General features: G+C 36.7%; 1 protein-coding gene and 2 long non-coding RNA genes across 3 annotated transcripts; 2 read left to right on the top strand and 1 right to left on the bottom strand.

Annotated features, from left to right (window-relative positions):
- Positions 1–289: 289 nt before the first annotated feature.
- Positions 290–2,634, top strand: Vti1a (Vesicle transport through interaction with t-SNAREs 1a). The gene is made up of 7 exons (XM_089848762.1): positions 290–511; positions 576–745; positions 816–905; positions 976–1,060; positions 1,891–1,961; positions 2,035–2,096; positions 2,152–2,634. Exons 1-7 carry the CDS (start codon positions 418–420, stop codon positions 2,246–2,248), a joined length of 669 nt encoding a protein of 222 aa, XP_089704888.1. The 5' UTR covers positions 290–417; the 3' UTR covers positions 2,249–2,634.
- On the bottom strand, positions 2,315–3,195 carry LOC149651726 (uncharacterized). Its single transcript, XR_016371329.1, has 2 exons — positions 2,949–3,195; positions 2,315–2,824 (listed from the first exon to the last, which is right to left on the bottom strand). It is a non-coding gene; the product is annotated as an uncharacterized LOC149651726 (long non-coding RNA).
- LOC149651725 (uncharacterized) lies at positions 2,777–25,103 on the top strand. Its single transcript, XR_016371328.1, has 4 exons — positions 2,777–3,004; positions 20,320–20,346; positions 23,958–23,992; positions 24,532–25,103. It is a non-coding gene; the product is annotated as an uncharacterized LOC149651725 (long non-coding RNA).

Below are 25,103 nucleotides of genomic sequence, written 5' to 3'. Positions count from 1 at the left end.
TCCCAGGACTTGTGGTCGTTCTCTCTTCTAAAAAAATCTCTCTCAGCTTAGGGTTGTATACACAACTGGACTCATGGAGTCGAAATTTATGTTAAAATGAAAATAATTAAAGAGGTCCCCATATCAATTTTTAATAAACTAGTCATTGGGACCAGTGACCCTCACGTTTTGAATAAAAAAAGTGGTCCAAGCTATTAATAAACTGGTTTTTAACCTGTAAACCTGTCTTATTTCCTAGCCTGCCCAATAGGAAAGTCTGGTAAAATTCGTCTGCTATGGGTCAAAGGCCGTACGTCACGTGTCATTAACTTCTCGCGAAATTGCATTTGACTTGTGGGAATGTTATTGTGAAATGGATTCGGGGTTTTCGCGTTAATTACTTAAACAATTATATAATTAAAATAATAATTCGTGAAAATGTCAAGTTTAATTGATACTTTTGAAAAGGAATACGCCTCAATAACATCGGAAATCTCAGTGAAAATTGGTAGAATCCGAAATTTAAATGCTGGTAAGTCACAATTCATCAATTTTCTTAATATTAGCTTACTAATTAGCTTTAATTACTTAACTAGGAGAAAAGAAAAATGCTGTTAGTCAAGTCGAAAGACAGTTTGAAGAAGCGCAAGAACTTTTGGAACAAATGGATCTTGAAATAAAATCTCTTCCACAAAGTACCCGCCCAAAATATCAAAATAGACTTCTTAGTTATCAGTCAGAACTCACTAAATTGAAGAAAGACTTGGTAAATTAACGTTTAATTACCATTCATTAAACAGATTAATTAAATATTAACCCTCTTTTTATTAAATCAGAGACACGCAATTGTAGCATTTAGTGATGAAGTTCACGCAAGGGAAGAACTTTTTGGGGATGATTATGATCCTGATATTGCTGATGAACAGGTACATTTGATTAAGATATTAATTAATTAATTAGTTCCAAAGCTTTAATTAAAATTAAATCAAATTTCAGAGAGCTTTACTTCTTGATAATACAGAAAGGTTAGATCGTTCAACTAGAAAACTACAAGATGGTTATAAAGTAGCAATTGAAACTGGTATGTTTATAATTATTATTATAATTATTATTTGTGATTGTGACAAAACTCACAGATTATTATTATATGATTTGGGAGGATATTAGTTAGTTTTGGATTTTAATTTAATTATATTTAAGTCGGAGCATTATTTCATATTGAAACACAGTCATAGATGGCGCCAGTATCTCAGATATAAATTCAAATTTTTGAATTTTGTTTTATACCCGCGAAATTTAAATTTGAAAAATAACCAGATTATTATTATATGATTTGGGAGGATATTAGTTAGTTTTGGAAGTTAATTTAATTATATTTAAGTCGGAGCATAATTTCATATTAAAACACACTCATAGATGGCGCCAGTATCTCAGATATAAATTCAAATTTTTGAATTTTGTTTTATACCCCCGCGAAATTCAAATTTAAAAAAGAACCAGATTATTATTATATGATTTGGGAGGATATAACTTAGTTTTTGATTTTAATTTAATTATATTCAAGTCGGAGTATAATTTCATATTGAAACACACTCATAGATGGCGCCAGTATATCAGATATAAATTCAAATTTTTTTGAGTTTTATTTTGTACCCGCGAAATTTAAATTTGAAAAAGAACCAGATTATTATTATATGATTTGGGAGGATATTAGTTAGTTTTGAATTTTAATTTAATTATATTCAAGTCGGAGTATAATTTCATATTGAAACACACTCATAGATGGCGCCAGTATCTCAGATATAAATTCAAATTTTTGAGTTTTGTTTTTTACCCGCGAAATTCAAATTTGAAAAAGAAAATGAATGTTTCTTTAAAAACGAAATTAAATCATTTAATTTGTTAAAACAGAGAATGTTGGCACAGAAATATTAAATAACCTTCACAGTCAGCGCCAAACCATAACCAGAACGAGGGAAAGGGTAAAATTTAATTATAATTAATTACAATTAAAATTTAACACTGGGGGTAAAAAAAATAAAAAAATAATTTTAGCTTCGTAACGCTGATGACGATTTGAATAAAAGTTCTCGTATATTAACTGGCATTATCAGAAGGTAATAATTAATATTTTTAATTACATTTAAAGTTAATTAAGTTATTATTTTTCAGATTAATGCAAAATAAACTTATTCTATACGGAGTTTTTCTCCTATTGGTGATAGTTATTATCCTGGCCATTTATTTGACGATTAAAAAACATTCCTAATTAGTAAATGGTCAAGCTTTTGGGACCAAAACTACTTGACCTAACCTTAAAAAAAACAACCTAACCTAAATGGTGATATTAGAAAGCTAAAGCAAGCAAGGATGTCTTATATTTTCAAACTTAATGCAGCTAATTAAAATAATGAAAGGATTTCTAGGTAGGTATATTTAAACATCCAATAAATGGTCCAAAAACTTGTACCTGCTAATAAAAAAAAAATGTGTACATTATTTATTTTGTCAAATGTTATCTACTGTATGTAACTTTTTACAATCTTTCATTATAAACTACCATTAACATTTGTTGCTGGTTGTTAATTTAATTTTAGATAGCTTCTGTGTGTATTTTAAAGAATATATTAAATAAAAGTTGCCGACTTAAATGGATATTTACCATCTTTTATATTTTTATTATTTTATGGGTACTCAAAATTTGCTTATGTCCAGCGATGTTTATAACAATAGCAGACGACGCTAAGCCTTCAAATAAAAGTGCGGTCTTTTTTGTGTAGATGCGGAGCCTCCGGTAGATGAGATGTGGAGTTGTGGATGGATGATTTAACTTTTAATTTAAATGCTAAATTACAGTTTAAAGAGTTTAATTTATGCATATATTTACGTTTAAAGGTATTAGAAATAACGTTAAAACTCGCCGGTTAATATAAAGGTGAAAATTTAAACATATAAAGAAGAGGAAGTACCTGTTCTGGTCATCGTTTCCTAAGCCTTGGTTGATGACAAACCATTATAATAATGGGTAAGCTTTATTTATTTTAACTTTTTCATTGTTGAATTTCGGCATTTTATTTATTATATAACATCGTTATGTACAATCATGGGGTGTAATTTATGCATGGGAAAAAGTATTAATTCTGTTTTTACGATAACTGTAAATCCCTCATTTTCCGCCATATATCTTTCATACTGTAAAGGGCACTAGGGAAGAACCAGAAACTGGTAAAAAAGGAAAGAAAAAAAAATTGTACAAATGTACGTGAGGAAAAAGTTAGAAGGGAAAAATTCAGTACCACCTGATCTCTCGCGATATAGCAAGTCCCCAGTGTAGGGAATTGCAATTCGGAATTCGGAATTCAACTCGAGCAGTCTGGTACTGCTCAAAATTGACCTTTTCCTGCCTTAAAATAGACCCTCCGTGTTTGGTGGTACGTTTCATATGGGAATATAGATAGAAGGTAGAAAAAGAAATCTATACTGTATATAAAATGTAGCAAATAGTACCGCGTAAGAAACTCTATGGGGGATTAAATGTTTAAGATCAAATTAGAGTTTCTTGGTGTATATATCAAAATGCGGATATGCTACTATCAGGAATTTTTGACTAACATGGAAACCACATAAAAATCCTTGAAATAACACTAAAAACTAATATTAGGACTGAAAACAACGAACGGTACCTTTGAATTTAAATTTAAGAAAATTATTCTTAAATTTTTTTTCTACTGATTTTTCAAAGAAATATGAATAGCTAATGAAGTGAAAAATCGGAAATGAGGATTTTTAACTCTTTGATGACTGCAAATTTACAGTTTAGAGAATATATTCATTTATACCTTGAATATAAAGTAATTTCAACTCAGTTAATAACTAAGGAGGGAGGGTTACTGCGCACCTATTTCTTTATTTGAACAGTCTCTCTGGTTCGAAAAAAAAAATAAAAAAACTGTACTAAACTGAACTAGGAAGAAGAGAGAGTGAAGTAGAAGCATTAAATCATGTAGTTATAAAAATGTCCTCGGGGAGGAAGGGTTGTGGGGGGATGGAAGAGGCTCGTGCGAGGGTGGAGTGAGAGAGCGAATAGGGTGAGGGAAGGGTGGCCTGGGAAGTGGGTGTCGGCATCTCTTTGATGTTGGCGAGGCTTAGGTCACCGCCTTTGTAACTCCTTATATGGAATCGGAGGGCGAAGTAGGGCTTTCCCGCTAAACCAGTCGAGCTAGCGCGCCAAATAGATCGCGAGTACACGAGCGGGCGAGCGTGCGCGTTTCCCGTTATATACGAGAGAGAGAGCAGCGAGGGGATGTAACAGTTAGGTATATAGATAGGCGATAGCGCGGGAGAATGGTCATATATATTGTCTGCATTCGGAAGTATCACGTTTTTAGCTCGGAAATCGAAACACTAGTCACCCTCTTTCATAGACTTAAACTCTTACATCATGAGTAACTAAATAGGTTTGATAATATAGAACCTAAAGGGACAGTGTCATTCAAACGATACCATCTGACAGGGTTGCCATTGGTCAGGGAATAACCTGGAAAACTGGGAATTTCAAAATGGGCCGAAAAGTCAAGGAATTTTAAGAATTTCAACAAAGCGAGGAAATTTGGGTTAAAGTGGCTAAAATGCGATTTAAACGAAATTGTTATGTTATGTTTAGAACAATGACAATAGGGCCTGAAAAAAGTCAGGGAAAATCGTAAAAATAGGTCAGGGAAAACCTGGAAAAGTCAGGGAATTTGAATCCGATAATTTCGTGGCAACCCTGTCTGCATGATTACAAAAACACCTCTCAAAATATTAGCTATTTCAATTCCAATCTATGATCCAATAGATAAGTGCTCTAAAAAGTGTTGCCAGTCATATGTGACTTGTGCAATTCAAACTCTATCTAATCTACAATAGACTGGATAAGCCTTTTGTAGTTCCGTTCGATTCAGTGATAATTCAGTTCCGAACCCGAGACGTTCTCACAAATTACTAGCAACGAATCCTGAAGCGCATGCATTTAAAGTTAAGAAAGCGGGGAAACGAAATTTCTCAAGCCCCTATCGATATGGAAGAGCTGGCAGTTCCCTACCTTTGACTGTAATCGACTCTATGAGAAGATAAGATCAGTGCCAACTCCTTATCACGGATCTTAGGAGGGTTGATAAATATAATTCTGTTAATTTTTGAAGCAGCATCAGCAGCTCGGGTCCAACTTAATTTAATGGAATCTGTGATGTCATAAACTGACTCCTTCCATCTTCAATTTGCTTTTCGAGAGCTTGTAATCCCAATTTTCTATCCTTTTTGCTTCTTCGTACGTTCCTGTACGTTTTGGGAGCAAAATTTTGGTAAATGGGTTAAGATCGCGCTTGCAAGGAGTTTCCTTTACGCACTCACTGCCTTGTCTTTGGAATTAAGGCTCGAATTTAATGCGAACGTAACCCGGAATCTAGTTAAGGAATATTGCCAAGGCACCAAAAATTTCAGGTTTATAAGTCTTAAGTAGCCTATCGAAACTAACTTAAAGAGTTAAGACTCATCCTACTATGAACATAAGCCAAAACTTCCTACCTTCTTCCATATATATTAGCAGAAGGGGATAATAGAAGAAGGATGACACTCTGTATCCTCTTAATACTTTAGCAGTACCATTTTTGTTTGCTCTCCTGCTCATCAAACTTCAGATGGGCATGGTGAATTATATAACTGTTTAGTAAACTAAATTCTCAGCAATCAGCCCACAAACCTTGATTGTCTTGGCGTGGGATAAAAATCCATATGCGCATGTGTCTTGGTAAATAGTTAAGCGCTAATAGAGTAATAACAGAAGTAAGATGAGACTAGAAGTAAAGAGCTCTAGCATTGGTAGTAGATCCTGGCACTAGTGAACAAATTTGAGGATTTTATTCCGCTTCAAACGCGTCTACACTAGAGAGAAAAAAATTAGTCGAGTTCCAAAAAAATTCCCTCCCCCTTCCCCTCAACCTAAAGCCGCGGAACACGGGCGCGGGTGGGTGCTTGAATCTAGTTCGGTCGTCTACCACCACGAGCGTCTCACGTTTTGGAGGGAAAATTCAGAAACCGCTACCAGAGGGACAACCGTTGGTGTCTTATCAAGAATATTCACTTTCGCCAAGTGAAGAATTTGGTTAGCTCAATACTTCTAGTCTCATCATACTTCTAGTAATAATAAGGGAACTATTTGGTTTAGTAACCTTGCTCAAAATGTTCTTCTGATGTTGGGAATTAAGAATCATGCTACAATTACCATTCCGCTTTGTGACTGGTACACTTCTCTCTATAAGAGAAGTATTATATACTTCTGATATTAGCTGTACATCTCTTTAGCCTCTTAACGGTAAGGAGAAGAAAAAAATTATTTCAACTTTTAGAAGGAAACTAAAAAAAGAAAAGGACTCCATCTCTCTTGTCTTTCGAAATATGTATTAAAAAAAGGTACCGAAATTCAGAAGGGATCGAAATATGATGGCTCTTCTTTTACTCGCATGGCCAAAATCTGATTATGGAAGGCCCTTTTTTTTTTTTTTCTCAGCAATTTCCTTTTCTTACTTCGTTAATGCCAGTTTTCAGGAGCAAAATTTATTAGAAAAAAGGCTCTGGGTCCAGAAAAAAAGCGATAACAAGGTGTTTTGGACAATTTCATAAAACTTAGACCTATTTATGATTATTTCGTTTGAGTATAGTTAGTGTCATTGCGTTACGTCAAGTAATGATATCTAGTTTATTAGGGAGAAGGTATAAATTCGTGCCACATTTCCAGCTTTATCTCCAGTCCAAAGGTAGGTCGGGAGTTAATCTCCGCCTCTAAATTACAACCAGCCAGCATCTCATTGGTTCTTGAAAACTCACGTCAGAGCGACGCGAATAACGAAAATTACAGTCATATTTTCCGACTGAGGAGAGGCAGCGAAATAGCCCGGCCTCCTTTTACTCCCCCCCCCTTGTATTTTGAAAGGGTACTGAGACTATTGAGTAATGTCAGTTCTACGTATGCAAACGTCATACCCTTCTATCTCTTAGCTCAGTGTCATCCCCCCTACCAGGCGCGTACAGTGTCATCACCTGTTACAAAAGCGCGCCTAGAGGGAGGGATACACAGTCTACTCCCCTCTCTACCGACACTACTCTATGGCGAGCGAATACTTAGGGATCTTATACCTTCTCCCTAATAAACTAGATATCACTTCTTGACACAAACCACTCGGGTTTATTGCCAATAAACCTCAAAACTCTACGATTTTCCAATGGTTTTAAAAATTACTCCGGAAAAATTTTCGCTATTAATAAAACGTAAAACTTAAGCGCTTACTTTCCCCTGGATAATGTGATTTGAATAAAGAGAGAGTGATGTTGAACAGGGAAATGTGGGCTTATATACTGTACTTCTCCTATGATGAACTGAAGAAAAAATGGACTTTTTATAAGCCGATTTGCTCAAGGTATATTAGAATCTTGCACTTTTTTGCGAACTAGGAAGTAAGGGTTACTCAGATTAGAAGCCTTCTTCTAACGCAAGAAAAAAAGAAAGAAGAAAAAGTTAAGAGCCTGCTAGTACTAATTAGGTTAAAAATATGATCGACCTTTTTCAGAGACCAAAAACCCTTTTTGCATAAATAATTTTTTACACAAAATTATATTCAGTATTTCCAGGGATAGATTTCATTTTAGAAGTAGGAATGGAGAACGGTTAGTATTTACTTCAGTCCGACTCATAGACCACCCCGTATAGAGCTCCTCCCTCCAATCCAACACGTAACGAAAAGTTTAAATCGAGGGGCGAATCACTCAGCGTATTCGGTGTAAAAGGTTGTACCTTTGACTGTACTGAAGTGATTCCTTGAAATCTTTAAAAGCCCTGCCCTTGACAGTGTTAAAATTTTGACAGTGTTAATTTTTTTTATTTCTTGTTGTAATCCTTCACACTTTACCGACGAGGGAGGTTGTACATAAGCCCATGGCTTCACGACCCTTTACCTCATGTCTCTCAAATAAATAAATAAAATGATTACACATTCTCCGTAATCGGTGTACAGAAAATCTCAGAGTGATTAGCCCCTCGGTTTAAATTATCTTATTGGCTCACTTAAACTACGTTTTGATGACGTTGCTGACGGGGACGGCGAAAAATAAATACGTAATTCCTTTTTTACCTCTGTCGCTATGACCCGCCTCTTTTTTCATACCCCTCCGTCCCGTGGAAGGGGTCCGGGACTTTGACGCGCGCCCGCATTACTCTGTTCTCCATTCCTACTTTTAAAATTAAATCTATCCCTGGTATTTATGATTCTGAAAGCCTTCTTCTTCAAGTGCATGATGCAAAATATTTACTATTTCAATCTACGCGATTGGTTGAATTCTCACAGGCCGAGAGAGGTAGTTGGGGTAAGAGGTTCGGGCTAGCAGACGCCACTGAACCAATGGTGGATGGCACAGTAGTCCTTGATTTTTTTAAGATCATTTATTTCTTTTTATATTAAGGCATAATATAATGTCACCTTTAATGAATAATTAAACTACACAATATTTATAGTTTTACTGAAAATTACAATGGGTTTGCAAAAACCTCGTGACCTCTAGGTCAAATACCAAAAAACCTAGCTTCCATCGTTACCTGATTTGTCAAAATCAAAGGTATACAAACACGTGCAGATGAGTTTCTGAAAAAAACGAAATGAAAGGAGATTAATGTATAGATAATCAAATATTAATACGAAATTAATATATTCATCGTAATCTTAACCATCGAGTACCGTACTGTACCGTGGAAACCCCAAAACCCTGAAATAAAAAACACTATTTAGGTAAATCAATTATTCAAAAAAAAACGTAATTAACCTTTAGTATAATTAGCGAATCTCTTTCACCTTATTCGAAGCGCTCTTTATTTGTACAGTATAGTACAAATACATTTTTAAAAGAATATAAGGAAATAGCACATTCTTGAAGTGTCGTGTATAACCCTTGCGCCTTCATAACTACGAGCTGCCATTCTTACAAAACCTCCAGGACCCTATTTAGCAAAATACTTTCACTCTTTTAGTTGGGGAAAGAAAATTGGCTTGAATTTTTTCCCCCACGTGAATTTGGCGCAATTCTCACGTGTATACAGCAGAATTTTCCAACATAATTAAAAGCATAAGTTTATAAGTATGCTCCATAAGTATAACACTTCGTAATGCTAGAGGAGACTTAGAGCTCGAGAACGACAAGCGAGAATTGAAGTCCTACACTCGGTTAATTTTTCAGGACTTCCATCTAGGTCCTATTTATTTAGTCTGTACTAAGCCTTTGACATGCAGCGCCTCACCAGGCGTCGCTTTACCTCGAATCTATGACCCACGTCACTTCAAGACAAGCTCCAGTTTGTAACCAGTGACAAACTTATGGAGGAACATATCTTATGAACTATAGAAAGTACAGTACAACCTGCCATTATTGGGAAAATGAAATAAATTCATCTTGTAGCCTGGAATCTATTTTAGAAGTGATTTTTCCTAGATCCCAAAGGGCCTTTTTTTTTTTTTTTGATAGAGGTTTCCATTCCAAAATCAACATAGAGATTTTTTTCTATGGGAATCTATTCCTCTTTATGGGGATGAATCTCTTTTATATTTGATCTTGTTTGCACAGGGCGCGCACAACTTGCTATGAACGAATCGAGTTCTCTTTTCGTAGATTCATGATTTAGTATCGGTTTATTCGACCTTACCTGGTGTATAAACGTCCAAGGCTCGCTGATGATAACCAATCATCCATGTATTTCACACTCCCCACCTTTAACCGTATTCAATCTTAGACCAAGAACAATATCTATTTAAGACTAGTTTGTAGTTTCCGGGAATCACTTGTGTTTTTCTAAATTATGCATTTAATCTCTTGGAATTTTGTTTTTATCGCTTTTAACTTTGATGTCTGACTGTTTTTCATGTATGAGTTTGACAGAGTTTAACTCATAACAAATGTAAGTTGTAGATTTAAAAATTTAATATATCCTACCTCAGCCTGAGTTTCTATTCTCTTATTATTTTTCGTGTATATTTTAATTAAGGCTATAACTACATGAAGTTACTTTTATCATGCATAAATGAAGCTGATTCTTTCTTGTTATAATATCGTCTAATAATAATTAAATACATTAATGAACTATGCGCTGAAACAGGGTTGACTTTGGAACACCTATATAACAGGGTTGGCATAGGTCTGGGAAAATTCTGGAAAAGTTAGGGAATTTCAAATGAGCCAAAAAGGTCAGGGAAAAGTTAGGGAATTTCAAATGAGCCATAAAGGTCAGGGAAAAGTTAGGGAATTTCAAAATGCGCCAAAAAGGTCGGGGAAAAGTAAGGGAATTTCAAAATGAGCCATAAAGGTCAGGGAAAAGTTAGGGAATTTCAAAATGAGCCATAAAAGTCAGGGTATTTCAAAATGAGCCATAAAAGTCAGGGTATTTCAAAATGAGCCCAAAAGGTCAGGGAAATGTCAGGGACTTTCAAAATGAGCCAAAAAGGTCAGGGAAAAGTAAGTGAATTTCAAAATGAGCCAAAAAGGTCAGGGACAAGTCGGGGAATTTCAAAATGAGCCAAAAAGGTCAGGGACAAGTCGGGGAATTTCAAAATGAGCCATAAAGGTCAGGGAATTTCAAAATGAGCCAAAAAGGTCAGGGACAAGTCGGGGAATTTCAAAATGAGCCAAAAAGGTCAGGGACAAGTCGGGGAATTTCAAAATGAGCCATAAAGGTCAGGGAAAAGTCGGGAAATTTCAAAATGAGCCAAAAAGGTCAGGGAAAAGTCAGGGAATTTCAAAATGAGCCATAAAGGTCAGGGACAAGTCGGGGAATTTGAAATGAGCCATAAAGGTCAGGGACAAGTCGGGGAATTTGAAATGAGCCATAAAGGTCAGGGACGAGTAACGGAATTTCAAAATGAACCATAAAGGTCAGGGACGAGTAAGGGAATTTCAAAATGAACCATAAAGGGCAGGGACGAGTAAGGGAATTTCAAAATGAGCCAAAAAGGTCAGGGAAAAGTCAGGGAATTTCAAAATGAGCCCAAAAGGTCAGGGACAAGTCGGGGAATTTCAAAATGAGCCAAAAGGTCAGGGACAAGTCGGGGAATTTCAAAATGAGCCAAAAAGGTCTGGGAAAAGTAAGTGAATTTCAAAATGAGCCAAAAAGGTCAGGGACAAGTCGGGGAATTTCAAAATGAGCCAAAAAGGTCAGGGACAAGTCGGGGAATTTCAAAATGAGCCATAAAGGTCAGGGAAAAGTCAGGGAATTTCAAAATGAGCCATAAAGGTCAGGGACAAGTCGGGGAATTTGAAATGAGCCATAAAGGTCAGGGACAAGTCGGGGAATTTGAAATGAGTCATAAAGGTCAGGGACGAGTAAGGGAATTTCAAAATGAACCATAAAGGTCAGGGACGAGTAAGGGAATTTCAAAATGAACCATAAAGGTCAGGGACGAGTAAGGGAATTTCAAAATGAACCATAAAGGGCAGGGACGAGTAAGGGAATTTCAAAATGAGTCAAAAAGGTCAGGGAAAAGTCAGGGAATTTCAAAATGAGCCCAAAAGGTCAGGGTATTTCAAAATGAGCCATAAAGGTCAGGGAATTTCAAAATGAGCCATAAAGGTCAGGGAAAAGTAAGGGAATTTCAAAATGAGCCTAAAAGGTCGGGGACAAGTCAGGGAAAACATCCAGCTGGGTGCTGTTTTAAACGCCGTTTTTAGTGGGATCACGTTTGACCAGACATCAAAACAGCTTCACGACGTTTTACTTTATATGTTCAAAAATGCTATTTAAACTCAATTTTTTAGTTATATTTAGAACAATGACAATTGGGCCTAAAAATTCAGGAAATTTTATTCTGAAAATTTCGTAGCAACCCTGTACAGGCAGCTAAATCATATCACAAGTTGATTTATATTTAAATTAGGCATCTATTACATATATCACGTGACTTAACCGTTGATATCGGTCGATTGCGAAGATTGATAGATAGAGGACCAGTCATTAAGGTGTGATCTCATTTCACCAAATGCCCGATGAAGGTATACACCCCCCTGTTAGTGGGGACCGCGGCGACCATATACCCGCGCTTTCTCAAATCGCCAAATCGTGCTCTACGCGATGGCGCGAAAAGGGGAGCCCCCCTAGCAGGAAGAATATTAATAAAAATCTCGCTCGGCCCTTCAAATATTAATAAGCGGAACAATAGAGCCTTCTTCCCACGTGCTAAACTTTGATGATCGTCTAGGGAAATTGAAAAAGCGCGCGCGCCAAACCCCTGTGTAGACTGCAACACCCTAACCTCGTACATTTTCCCGCCAAAAATCTTTACGATCACGTGCTCGTATTAAATTCATTTTCCCATGACGCTAGCCAAATTAATCACTAAAATCAAATTTCTATCGAAGGTGTCTGTCTGTCTATACGTAACATTAGCGGTTCTTGCGCTGTAATATATAAGCGATTTTCTTTTTAATTTACAAATTGATTTAGGCATATTTGATGTGAAAAGTGGTGAGAAATGTTTTTTAAAGCTATCGAATAATTCTCAAATGCATAGTTTTACCATTACCTACATTTTCAGTATAAAGTCTCTTGAATTCTTGCTGTGCATGACGTAAAACTATTAAAGTGTCCTCAAGATCTATAAGAAGGCTATTGTTAAGCCTTTTTGAAGTCAAAATCAGGTGTACAAATGTTTATATACTGTCTTACCTCTCACTACTTACGAACGAAAGAACGACCCCTTGACCCCGGCTTTCGATTTAGCTTGGCGTATATTTGTGGAAGATGGTAGGTGAGTTGGTTGGATCGTGGTGGTTTTTGGTCTAACCAAGAAGTGATATCTAGTTTATTAGGGAGAAGGTATAAATTCGCCACATTTCCAGCTTTATCTCCAGTCCAAACAAAGGTCCGGAGTTAATCCCCACCTCTAAATTACAACCAGCATCTCATTGGTTCTTGAAAACTCACGTCAGGGCTGAAGGCAACGCGAATGACGACAATTAAAGTCATAATTTCCGACTGAGGAGAGGCAGCGAAATAGCCCGGGGCCTCCTTTTACGTCCCCCCTTGTATTTTGAAAGGGGGACTGGGACTATGGCGCGCGAATACTTAGGCATCTTATCCCTAGTAGACTAGATATTGCTTCTTGTTTTGGTACCGTCTAACCTTATCCTTACTCAGTCCATGCTCAGTGAGTTTTAGCGTTGCGGGTGTTAAAAATAGACGCCTGAGGATATGTAGTATCCATTCGGGAGTGGCCCTGATAGAATATCTTTCTCTAGCGTTCGGATCGGTTCGGTTAAATAGTCACGTCACGAGCGTCCTTCGGGAATTGCAACGCGAGACTTCATCCATTTAGTCTTGGGTACATGCTCGAGCCACACACACACACCGAACCCAAGAACCTATGGGAACTTATTCAACACTGGTGGTTGGTTCCGAAAAGGAGTATAACGTACTTTATACATCACGTAATCTATGGTTCATTCCCTCCCTTAATGTAATGGGATTCCACCAGGGAGACCCATGTTTTTGCTATGGATTAGTTTCAATTATCCTTTAGTTTTGCCTTTCTTTAATAACCAATCATAAAAAGAAATAAAGTGTGAATCAACGTACCTAAGCCCTAAGATAATATCATAAGTTTATATGATATGTTTCTTAAGTATGACACAGGACTTACAGCTCGAGCTAGTTCTAGCAGAACGACGGAAGCGAGAATTGAAGTCCTAAACTCGGTTGGTTAATTTCAATGAGATAGAATATATATATTAAACTTTTTTTTTTTTTTTTTTTTTTCCACCTACGAGCACTAGTGCTTAGCCGGTAGGCCTTGAGCACCAGGAAGAATGGAGCGGAAGACCCTACGCGGCCCAGCACAGACGGGGGCCGCTAGGTCGTATGTGGATAAGCAGGGAAGGAAATGAGGTTTACTTGGGAGGTGACGGAAGGTGGAATTGGGGTAAGTCACCTCCGGCGGACACGGGACAGTCGGCACCTATAGGGTAGGATCGCCGACATGTGTCGTATTCCCTCAAACTTTGCCGCCCAGAAGCTGGGCTTACAGGAGCGCGCCACACTCCCGGCTATACAGGGTGTTTTTGAAAGGTCCATCACAAATTAAGGAGCGTGATTATTGGACCAAACTGAGTGAAACGTATCAAAGAACATGGGGTCTACAACATTTAGTTTCGGAGATATGGCCCCCCAAACATTTGCCCCAAAAACGAAAAAATATCCCAAAATGTGGAGTAAGGGTTATTGCCATTACCCAACTTGTTTCGAAGTCATAGATAATTTCAATAGCCTTGAATTTGAGAAACACTAATGTAACTTTAGATAGCAGAAGGGTATAAATGGGTAGAAGTACGCGTACGGCGGTAATGTTAAACTAATACCAAGTGTCATAGTGTTTTAACATTTCTCAGCACCCAGTAAAATGGTTGCGATTGAAGGTTGAGTTTGTTCATTACGTTAGTGTTTGATGTGTCACAGAGAAAACGCCATGATACGATCCCAATGTAAATGTATTTTTTATTAGTTCTTCATTCTTAATCTGTAACAAATAACTACTACAAGAATTGTTCAAAGTGTTCACCACCCGCGTTAAGGCAAACTTGAACACGCCTTACAAACGATTCCCTAACACGTTGCAAAATGCCTGGAGTATCGCGAATAGTTTGACAGGCATTAACGATTCGTCGACGAAGCTCTTCCACATCAGGTACTTCACTCTGATAAACTATGTCCTTCAAGTGGCCCCAAAGGTAGAAATCGCACGGGTTAAGGTCGGGTGATCGAGCAGGCCATTTCACGGGTCCACCTCGACCTATCCACCGAAAAGAGAACGTCGCGTTAAGGTGAGCTCGGACAGCGAGACTGAAATGTGGTGGTGCACCGTCATGCATGAACTACATTCTGCGCACCAAACCTAAGGGCACGTCGTCAACTAATTCCGGTAAAACGTCTTGTAAGAATTGTAGGTACGCTTCACCGTTTAACCTGGGCTGTAGAAAATAAGATCCAATTAAATTGTCACCTACAATACCGCACCACACGTTTAAACTAAATTGTACTTGGTGAGATTTAACGAGCGTTGCGTGAGGGTTTCTTTGGGACCATTGATGCTTATTATGCAGGTTAATAATACCATCTTTCGAAAAATTAGCTTCGTCTGTGACTAACAGACTACGCGGGAAATCAATGGCGTTTATCAATGCGTCGTGGGTAGTCCGCGGAATTCAAACCTTGAACCTTTTGAAAATGGTAAGAATGAAACTGGTGACTTTTGAGGATTTTCCACACGAGCACGTGACCAACGCCTAATCGCTTACTCACCTGGCGGGTACTTGCTTCTGGTTCGTCCTCGAAAATAGTAAGGACTTCGTCTTCTACGGCCTCTGGGACTTCTTGCCCTCTAGGTTGAGGTCCACCATTTTACTGGGTGCTGAGAAATCTTAAAACACTATGACACTTGGCATTAGCTTTACATTACCGCCGTACGCGTACTTCTACCCATTTATACCCTTCTGCTATCTAAAGTTACAGTAGTGTTTCTCAAATTCAAGGCTATTGAAATTGTCTATGACTTCGAAACAAGTTGGGTAATGGCAATAACCCTTACTCCACATTTTGGGATATTTTCTCGTTTTTGGGGCAAATGTTTGGGGGCCATATCTCCGAAACTAAATGTTGTAGACCCCATGTTCTTTGGTACTTTCCGCTCAGTTTGGTCCCATAAACACGCCCCTTAATTTGTGATGGACTTTTCAGAAACACCCTGTATATTAAACTTAGAGTCACAACGTGAAATCTCGAGGTCAACGTTTCACGTTACACCTTTTGTCGAGCATGAATCTTTATCAAATACGGGTGGCGCCACCTATTAACACTTGAAGAACTTTTTTATTACAGTCTGCTGCCATAATCTGTGTAAGATAGTTTTTTAAACGTGTTAAATAAAATACGCGAGTTAAATAATAAAAACTTTAGTCCTTTTTAATCTAATAAATAGATGAAATAAAAATCATAACGATGTTTATGATTGCAAATAAACAAGTAAAAGTTGTAATTAGTTCCGCTAGAGGCTCGCAGATGGCGCTGTCATGTTTTGATAAACGTGCTTAATAAAAGCAATGTTTTTCGCGGTAAGCCGATTTTAATTGTATCTCTATCTATCTCATTGGTTAATTTTTCAGGACTTCCATCTAGGTCCTATTTAGTCTGCATTACTAAGCCTTTGACAGCGCCTCACCAAGCGTATTCGCTTTACCTCAAATCTATGACCTACCTCACTCACTTCATGACAAGCGCCAGTTTCTAAGTTACCAGTGACAAACTTATGGTAGGAACAAATCTTATGAACTTATGATTTCCAACAGACCGGAAAACCGCTTTGGTAAAGGGATGTAAATATATCAGATAATCCCACATGATAATTTTTTGTTTTTCTATTTGCTTGTCAATTCATTTAAACAAAGTAGCTATAGAGGTTGAATTTAAAGATAACCATCTTTTCTAGCGTTAATTTAAAACCAAAAAACTTTTACCTATTAAATTACCACGTAACAAAAACACAGTGAAAAACAATCGCCAAAGGCATAATTATACATCATTAATTTAATTTAATTTGTTTTTAAAAATAAATTGAAAGGTAGGATCGTCCATCGCGACTTCCGGTTGAAATTTTTCATTAAAACTCGTCTTCGGTGTGACAATTAATCACGCTGATCAAATCTGAAATTGCAGTCGAAACACGTGCACGATGCGCTTACGTAATCATTCATTCCGGAACCCTTTTTTTTATTTTTCTTTTTTTAATATAAAAAGGAAATTAGTATCTTAAAAAATTATCTGAACTAAAAAGATCAATTTTTCTTCCCCCATTTAGCAAAATAATAAATACGTATTAAAACGAGTTTTAAATGTAAAAATTATTCAAATCATCTACGGTATATAGCTTGATCCTAAGGCGGTCTCCGTATGATTCGACTTCAAAATGGTTCATTTACATTAATTTACAAGTGGTATTATTAACGAAAGAAGGTAAATCTACGGAGAAAAAATACCTTTTAGACATACTCTCTCTAAATTGGGCGTTTGCTGTTATTCAGTTCCTAGGAAAAACCGAAATATTATCACTCGAAGTTATCAAAAGTGCAGTCCGGTTACGCATTGAGGTTTCTTATCAGTTTGGCGTAAATTTTAGGGGGATGTTTGTTCTTTGGACGAACGATTTTGAGTCGAAAATGTAACTTCTATCTCCACTGTTTTCGTGTTATGATTTGAGTGTTTTAGGGATGATCCCTTAAAGGCCGACTTCCAGCGAAAAGGGTTCTAGCGAACTGAAACCCGAGCATCGAGACTAACAATGAAGTGACCGTGCCGATTTTCGAAGCCCCGCTGGGTCAAAAATTGGAAGGGTTCTCGCTAACTGAAAGCCGTGCAATGTGGTTCTAGCGAAATGAAGATGAACAATAGAAATCCTTTTAAATTTATTTCCTCTCGATTTTTGCTTTCCCCTGAAGGAAATTCTCTATTGTGTATCCATGGAACTAACTAACGTTAGTTAGTTCCATGGTGTATCTTCAGTTCGCTAGAACCACATTGCACGGCTTTCAGTTAGCTAGAACCCTTCCATCTTTTACCCCAGCGGGGATTCGAAAATCGGCACGGTCGCTCCATTGTTAGTCTCGATGTTCGGTTTTCAGTTCGCTAGAACTCTTTTCGATGGAAGTCGGCCTTTAACAACGCAAGATGTTCTTTAAATAAGGTTTAAGCTGGTATTGAATACTTCTCGTTAGACAGCTTCTTGTAATATCTAAATATACCAAAGGACTTTGACTTTGTCCGAGGGTCATTATTTCTAATTTCAAGCGCAATTTGCTTCGAAGATAAAGGTAATTGGATATCCCGCCTAATGTTAATTGCCATTTAAAATATTCTGGGTGCGCGATGTTTTGGGGATGGACTTAAGGGTGAGATAGGCGCTTCCACCTTCTCACCCTGCAGCCTACCCGCTTCGGATTTCATCTTAATTTTCTAGTTCTTCCCCATCTTTCTAACTAGTTTGATCAAAAATGATGATAATTATAATACGCGCCGGCCAGGTAACTATGGCCACCCCCGAGCTAATACCCGTAGAACCACAAAAATTCTTCAATGTCTCTTAATACCCCTCCAGTTAGCGAAATGTCAACATTCTAATCGTTCTTCCCAAACAACGCGTCGCGTCATAGTGAATGACGCTTTTGGTATCGATTGGCCTAAGCTAAGTTTACACCTTCCCACATGTTACTGGCAACAATTGAGAGTTGCCGTTGTCTTGCCTTGGTTTCCTAGCTCAGACCGTTTTGTGATAAATCTATATCTATACAGGGTGTTTTTGAAAAGTCCATCAATAATGAAGGGACGTGTTTATTGGAACATTTTGAGTCGAAAATGTTCTATGACTATTTTCCGTCCGAGCCACTGTTTTCAAGTTGGAATTGGAGTAATTTACGTATGACCCCTTAAATTTAATTAGAAAATTGAAATAGAACTGTAATTTAATTAAGGGATCATTACTAAAACATTCAAATCATAACTCAAAAACATTGGCTCGGACGGCAAAATTTCATAGAACATTTTCGACTCAAAATGGCTCGATAAACACGCTCCTTCATTATTGATGGACTTTTCAGAAACATCCTGTATAAATCAAAGTCCTGACTGACTGACTGATAATCAACGCCCAGCCCAAACTGCTTGCCCTAGAAGGCTGAAAATTTGCAGGAACTCTACTCATGAGTAGTAGGCGCGTAATAAGAAAGATTTTTCTAATCCGCCGCCATCTTAAAAAATGGCGCCCAGAAATGTAAAAAACTTCTCTATGCAACAAAGTCCGCGCGTTTCAACCCATTTCTCAAATATTTAGTACACTGGTTTCCTTTAACCTATAGACGGGCTGAATGGTCTTTCGGGTTCGATTTGTTGGCATCTTTTTAAATGGCGGCCAAAAACTTAAAATCCCTTCTTTATGGAATAATGCCTGCATGAAAAGTAATAAAAAATGTCCCGACGGGCTGATGGGCAACACCGAGTCCCTTCGCTCCTAGGGTGCTACAAAAATATTAGTCATCAGTAAAATGTACCCATTCTGTATATCATTTTGATGGAAGTTCTTATTACACGCGAGCGCCGCCACGGGTAACAGCTAGTAATAATAATAAAGTTGTAAAATAATTTAAAGGGATTCCAAAGAAGGCTGGGGGGGGGCAGAACCTTATTTGAAATATACGACACAATCATCACGTGACGCCAAGATCCAAGACTCCACATGGACACTCGGTCCTTGTTTTTCACGAGATTGCAGCGCCAAGTACTAATTTTCGAAATAAGTTTCTTTGAACCAAAACTTTCCCCGAACACGCCACGTGCCTCTGACGTATTTAAAATCATTTATACCCACCCCGTCGCTGCCTTCTCCACATTACCTTTAAAATTAACAGCAATTTAGAAAAATGAACATTCTTACAAAAATATTCATAGTTCATTTAAATTTCTCTGTATTTTTGCTCTCTCGTTTTTAGATGTTTCTCTTACGAAACAAAGTGTTATAAACTTACAGGAATATTATTTATTAACTTATGGTAGGAGTAGAGACTGACTGACAGCGAAACCAACATCATAACATGGACTAATAATCGGGTATATAAAAACCAGTTTAATATTAATATTTTCGTAAAATGCAATTTAAACGTTAAACCTCATTAACAGTAGCCCGAAGTGAAAATTATATGAGAGACTTTTTGGATGGTTATTATAAGACCATCTTATACTTTATATATATACCTTTTCTCTCTGTTTCCCCCAAAAGCAGACTCCTTCACGCACTCATCCTTATTTCTCAATTCCTCCTCACTTAAATTTACGAATCCTTATCAAATTTTCCCTCACCGTAGTATATTCTAATAATTAAGAGAGTTGGGAGAGTAAATTAAGGCTTTAGGCAAACAACGACTGCCTAACAAACATTATAACGTATTTTGAAATGGCGTAATCAATCTTAATGTTTTCATTAAATTTTTATTTTTAATTTTCTCGGAATTAACGGCCGGAATACGGTTAATTAATTTGCTCTGTTTGTTTATATTTATTTGATTTTAATTTAAGCTAGCTTAAGAGTAATTAAGTTTTATAATAGAAATGAGAATATTTTTAAGATGATTTCTTTTCATACAAGATTGGAATTAAAATTCACTATAAATGAATTATAGGGGTTTTAATTTAACGTTTATGGAGGTTTATTTTAATAAATCTTATGTTTTGAATTACAGGGTTCGTAAGGAGGCTGGAAAACCTGGGTAAGTCAGGGATTTGAAGTTTTTATTATTAAAATTCGTCCGAACATTGAATTTTCAAATTTTCCACTCAAAATTGCAGCCATGGATTATAGAGCCCACTGTACACCCTTTTTGCAATACCCTGTATAAAAAATAATTAAAGATCTGTCTTATAATTAGCTTACTAACTAATTAACAATTATCCAAAAAAACGTGTTTTTCTTCGCAGTCCTTAAAAACTGCATTTACAGTTTTATACACAATCCCTGACTCTCTTTCAAACCCACAAAAGGTACCAGAAATTTGAAATTAATATAAGTATTGAAATTGGAAATTAAATTTAATAGATACCCGATATTTATTTATTTATTTATTTATTTAGTTAAGTATTATACATATTCGCTAAGCCTTTAATGTGTAGGCTTCTATGCAAATAGAAAATAAATAAATAAATAAATTATGTTTTAATTGCGTAGTTCAGACATTTGTTATGATTGGAAATTTTACAACACAAAAAGGGGTATAAATGTTCAAAGAACATTGACTTAATATCGAAAATATTGCCCATTAATATGTAAGAAAAATCGACGTGAATTTGATACCTTTTAATAATGTTTTTCCACAATTTTTCTAAGAAAAAGGATGGTGTAACCATTGTGGCGTAAATATTAATTCCGTAAATTAAATTTGATCAAATTTCACGCATGAAGAGATACAAACCAATGAATGCTCCAAGCCTTTTGACTCTTGCTTCTCTAATTGGTAATTTGAAAAAAATATCGAGCTTCCACTGTTACGCTTAATTTAACCTTTAATAATACTCATCAGTGTCCAGAGACAAAAATAGAGTCAGGGCTCTAAAAAGAACCAATCGATTTAGTTGATTCTATCTTTTATAATGTAACATTTCATCCTCCCTTTACGGAAGAAGGTACATTAAATTAAAAAAATACATTTTATGTAATTTTAGACGAGGTAACAGCTGCTAATATTTTTAATTTCTTACTTGGATTTTTGATGCTCTTCTCTTTCAGTATTTTTGTCAAGTCCAAAAGCTAAGGGGTTAAATTGGTTGCGTGGTCGACTCGACGACACGCGTTACGAAGTTTTCTACCGGATTCCGAGCATATTTGGGAAGTAAACCCTTTCGCTTCAAGCGAAATACGCGATCAAATTCGTATACTGCTTGTGTGTTTGTGTGGTATAGATAAAATTCAGAAACCCTAGATAGCTGCGTTGCCAGAAATTGGTGTCAAAAGACAGTTGCTTTTATGGATTTAATTAATTGAAATTCAATAGAGTATCAATAGAATCAGGATGTGACCAAGAAGCCATATCTAGTTTACTAGGGATAAGGTATAAATTCGCCACATTTCGAGCTTTCTTTTCAATCCAAACGTAGGTCCGGAGTTAATCCCCGCCTCTAAATTACAACCAGCATCTCATTGGTTCTTGAAAACTCACGTCAGCGCGACGCGAATGACGAAAATTACAGTCATATTTTCCGACTGAGGAGAGGCGAAATAGCCCGGCCTCCTTTTACGTCCCCCCCCTTGTATTTTGAAAGGGGGACTGGGACTATGGCGAGCGAATACTTAGGCATCTTATACCTTCTCCCTAATAAACTAGTTATCGCTTCTTGATGTGACTTTATAAAAAATGTGAGTTTATTGCAATGCAACCCCTATCTACAACAGATACTAAAAATCTTGTAGAATTCTGTTCGATTCAGTAATGGATCATTCAGTTCCGTACTCGAGAATGTGATGCTTTAATAACAAATTACTGACAAAACACTATAATTTTTCAACTAGTTCAGTCAGAAGTGAAATGAGACTAGAAGTACTGAGATAACCAAATTCTTCACTTGGCGAAAGTGAATATTCTTGATAACACACCAACGGTTGGCCCTCTGGTAGCGGTTTCTGAATTTTCCCTCCAAAATGTGAGACGCTCGTGGCGGTAGACGGCCGAACTAGATTCAAGTACAGGCGTCCGTGTTTCGCCGCTTTAGGTTGAGGGGAAGGGGGTAAGATATAATTTTGGAACTCGACCAATTTTTTTCTCTCTAGTGTAGGCGCGTAGGAAGCGGCATAAAATCCTCAAATTTGTTCACTAGTGCCAGGATCTATTACCAATGCTAGAGCCCTTCACTTCGAGTCTCATCTCACTTCTGGTTCAGTCAGAGTCAGAGCACGGCCATCTCGTAAATTTTAACTAAACAAGTTGACCGTTTGATTAATCCTTTTCAATGGACCGAAAAGGTTTTAAAGAATAATCAATTTTATTTATCTCTAACAACAAGCGGACCCGACTGACATAAACACGCAAATTAGATATTAACAGTGACATTGGTGGCAAAAGGCTAAATCAATTTAACAAGCCATTTAAAAATAAGAACGTTTTACAATTTACACATACACACACACATCACACGCAAAGGAGAAGACTTCTTGCTTGATAATTATTGCCTTGGCATTAAAAATTCATTTATCGCGTCTTTTGGGCACCGTGGAAGATTTTTTCTCTCTATCCCGATTTTCTCTTATCGCCATACTAATTAGAGACGCTTGTCTTTCGTTCAGCGGGGAACGTAACGCCACAAGTAGAAAGCCCTGTGGCGTTCTTGCGAAAACCCCTCCGAAATGGCAGTGTTCTACCTTAATTAGTCTTAAGGCTGTATGGTAAGTTAGCACGGGGTGCCATTGGTGTATTGACGCGCCACGAGTAAGAAGGGTCTATCCTCTTAACTGCCATCGCAGGGTGCGCGTTTCTCGACTGTCAGTGTGTAAACAGTAGGACGTGAGACGAATTTAAGACGTCACCCTTAAACTAAAAGAGATTGACGAATCTCACGGAATCATCATGTTGGCACGATGTTTTCTTACCCTCTTTTTTTCTCTCTAAAAACCCATCATAGATAAATTTATGTTTTTACTTTCACGATGCTAGCTAGGCCTATAGTGATTTGCCATTAATTTTAATTGACTAATTGCCCACGTTACTTTATAGAAAGGCAGCTTTTTTTTTTGGAATTATATATAAGCATTCCTTTTATATTTTACATTTTTTAAAGGATTATTTTCTGAGCTCGTGTCTTTTGAAATACTGTTCAATGTTAAGAGTTAGACCTTGGATATTTCTCATTCATATTTTAGCTAATATCATAAGTTTATATGATGTATGTTACATAAGTATGACACTACCCATACTAGTAATGCTAGAGACTTACAAGCGAGAATTGAAGTGCTACACTCGGTGGTTAATTTTGAAGGACTTCCATCTAGGTCCTATTTAGTCTGTACTAAGCCTTTGACAGTGAGCGTCTCACCAGGCGTCGCTTTACCTGAGCCGCGAATCTATGACCTATTTCATTCACTTCATGACAAGCTCCAGTTTGTAACCAGTGACAGACTTATAGATGAACATATCTTATGAACGTATGCTACAATATATAGGCCTAGTAACGAAATATTTAGTAACTTTTAAATCATAGATTGCACTAGCTTATACAATCCTAAAAGCCTTTAAACACTAATAGCGTAAAAAAATTCGGGATTAAAATTTTTACCAGATCTTGTATTTTTTATTATAATAAAAAATATTTATAAAAAATAATGTTTTTTTTCTAGCGTTGATGGTTGGGGCGAAGAAGTTAAAATGAATCGTGAGTTGAATTTTTCATATTCCTAAATTACGGCTACAAGATCACTGCTTTAAAGTGTAATTTGCACCACGAAAAATATGTATTTTTAATATATTGAAGCCAATTTTCTTGGAATTGCGCTATATTTTTAGTAACAACTTAACGCGGTCAATAACTAAGAACAGTTTAAGTCGAAACTCAACCTTTTTAATATAAAAAAATAACTATTTTAATTTGGTTTCATTATTTATGAAGGGTCCCCTAAACTAAAAAGATTCGCACGATTTATAAACCTTAAAAAAATATAGTCTTTCTTAGATAAGCATTCTGTGTTTTTTTTTAACTTTCTTACAGATATGTTAGTTTATAATCAAGGTAGAAAATATGGGGGGGGGGAATAATCTAGCGTTTTTATGCCCCCCTTCCCAAAATACAATTTTTTGATGAACTATTCGCTAGTTATCCAAATAAAATAAAAAATGTGTAGAAGACTACATCTTTGGAATAATTACCCAAAAAAAATTTGTGAATTTTGTTTTTTTATTATTATTAATTTGTAGGTTGTGAAACAAAGAACAGGAACATTGATGAACTGGAAACTTTGAAGCCTTATTATTAAGTCTTTGGGTCCTCATACAGTCCGTCTTAACCCTTTTGAAACCATCGGAAAAGCAACATTTACAGGTGCAATCAGTTATGAAAATTGAAATACCTATCTTATTATTAAATATCATAGCATAACCGATACTTTATTCCTGAAATAATTTAATAAATTCATGTAATACCATAAGTTTATAGGATATGTCCCATAAGTATGTCCCTACCTATACTTCGTAATACTAGAGACTTACAGCTCGAGCTAATTCGAGAACGACAAGCGATAATTGAAGTCCTACACTCGGTGGTTAATTTTGCAGGACTTCCATCTAGGTCCTATTTAGTCTGCATTACTAAGCCTTTGACAGCGCCTCACCAGGCGTATTGGCTTTACCTCGAATCTATGACCTACCTCAATCACTTCATGTCAAGCTCCAGTTTGTAACCAGTGACGAACTTGACTACACTCGGTTTATTTGCAGGACTTCCATCTAGGCGCTATTTAGTCTGAACTTACTAAGCCTTTGACAGCGCC

Source organism: Phalangium opilio, unplaced genomic scaffold, assembly GCF_054372755.1.
Source record: "Phalangium opilio isolate 3A_F unplaced genomic scaffold, DU_Popi_V2 ptg000082l_1, whole genome shotgun sequence".
Lineage (NCBI taxonomy): Eukaryota > Metazoa > Arthropoda > Arachnida > Opiliones > Phalangiidae > Phalangium > Phalangium opilio.
The sequence above is the reverse complement of the archived record's forward strand: the minus strand, read 5'-3'. Positions and strand labels throughout refer to the sequence as shown.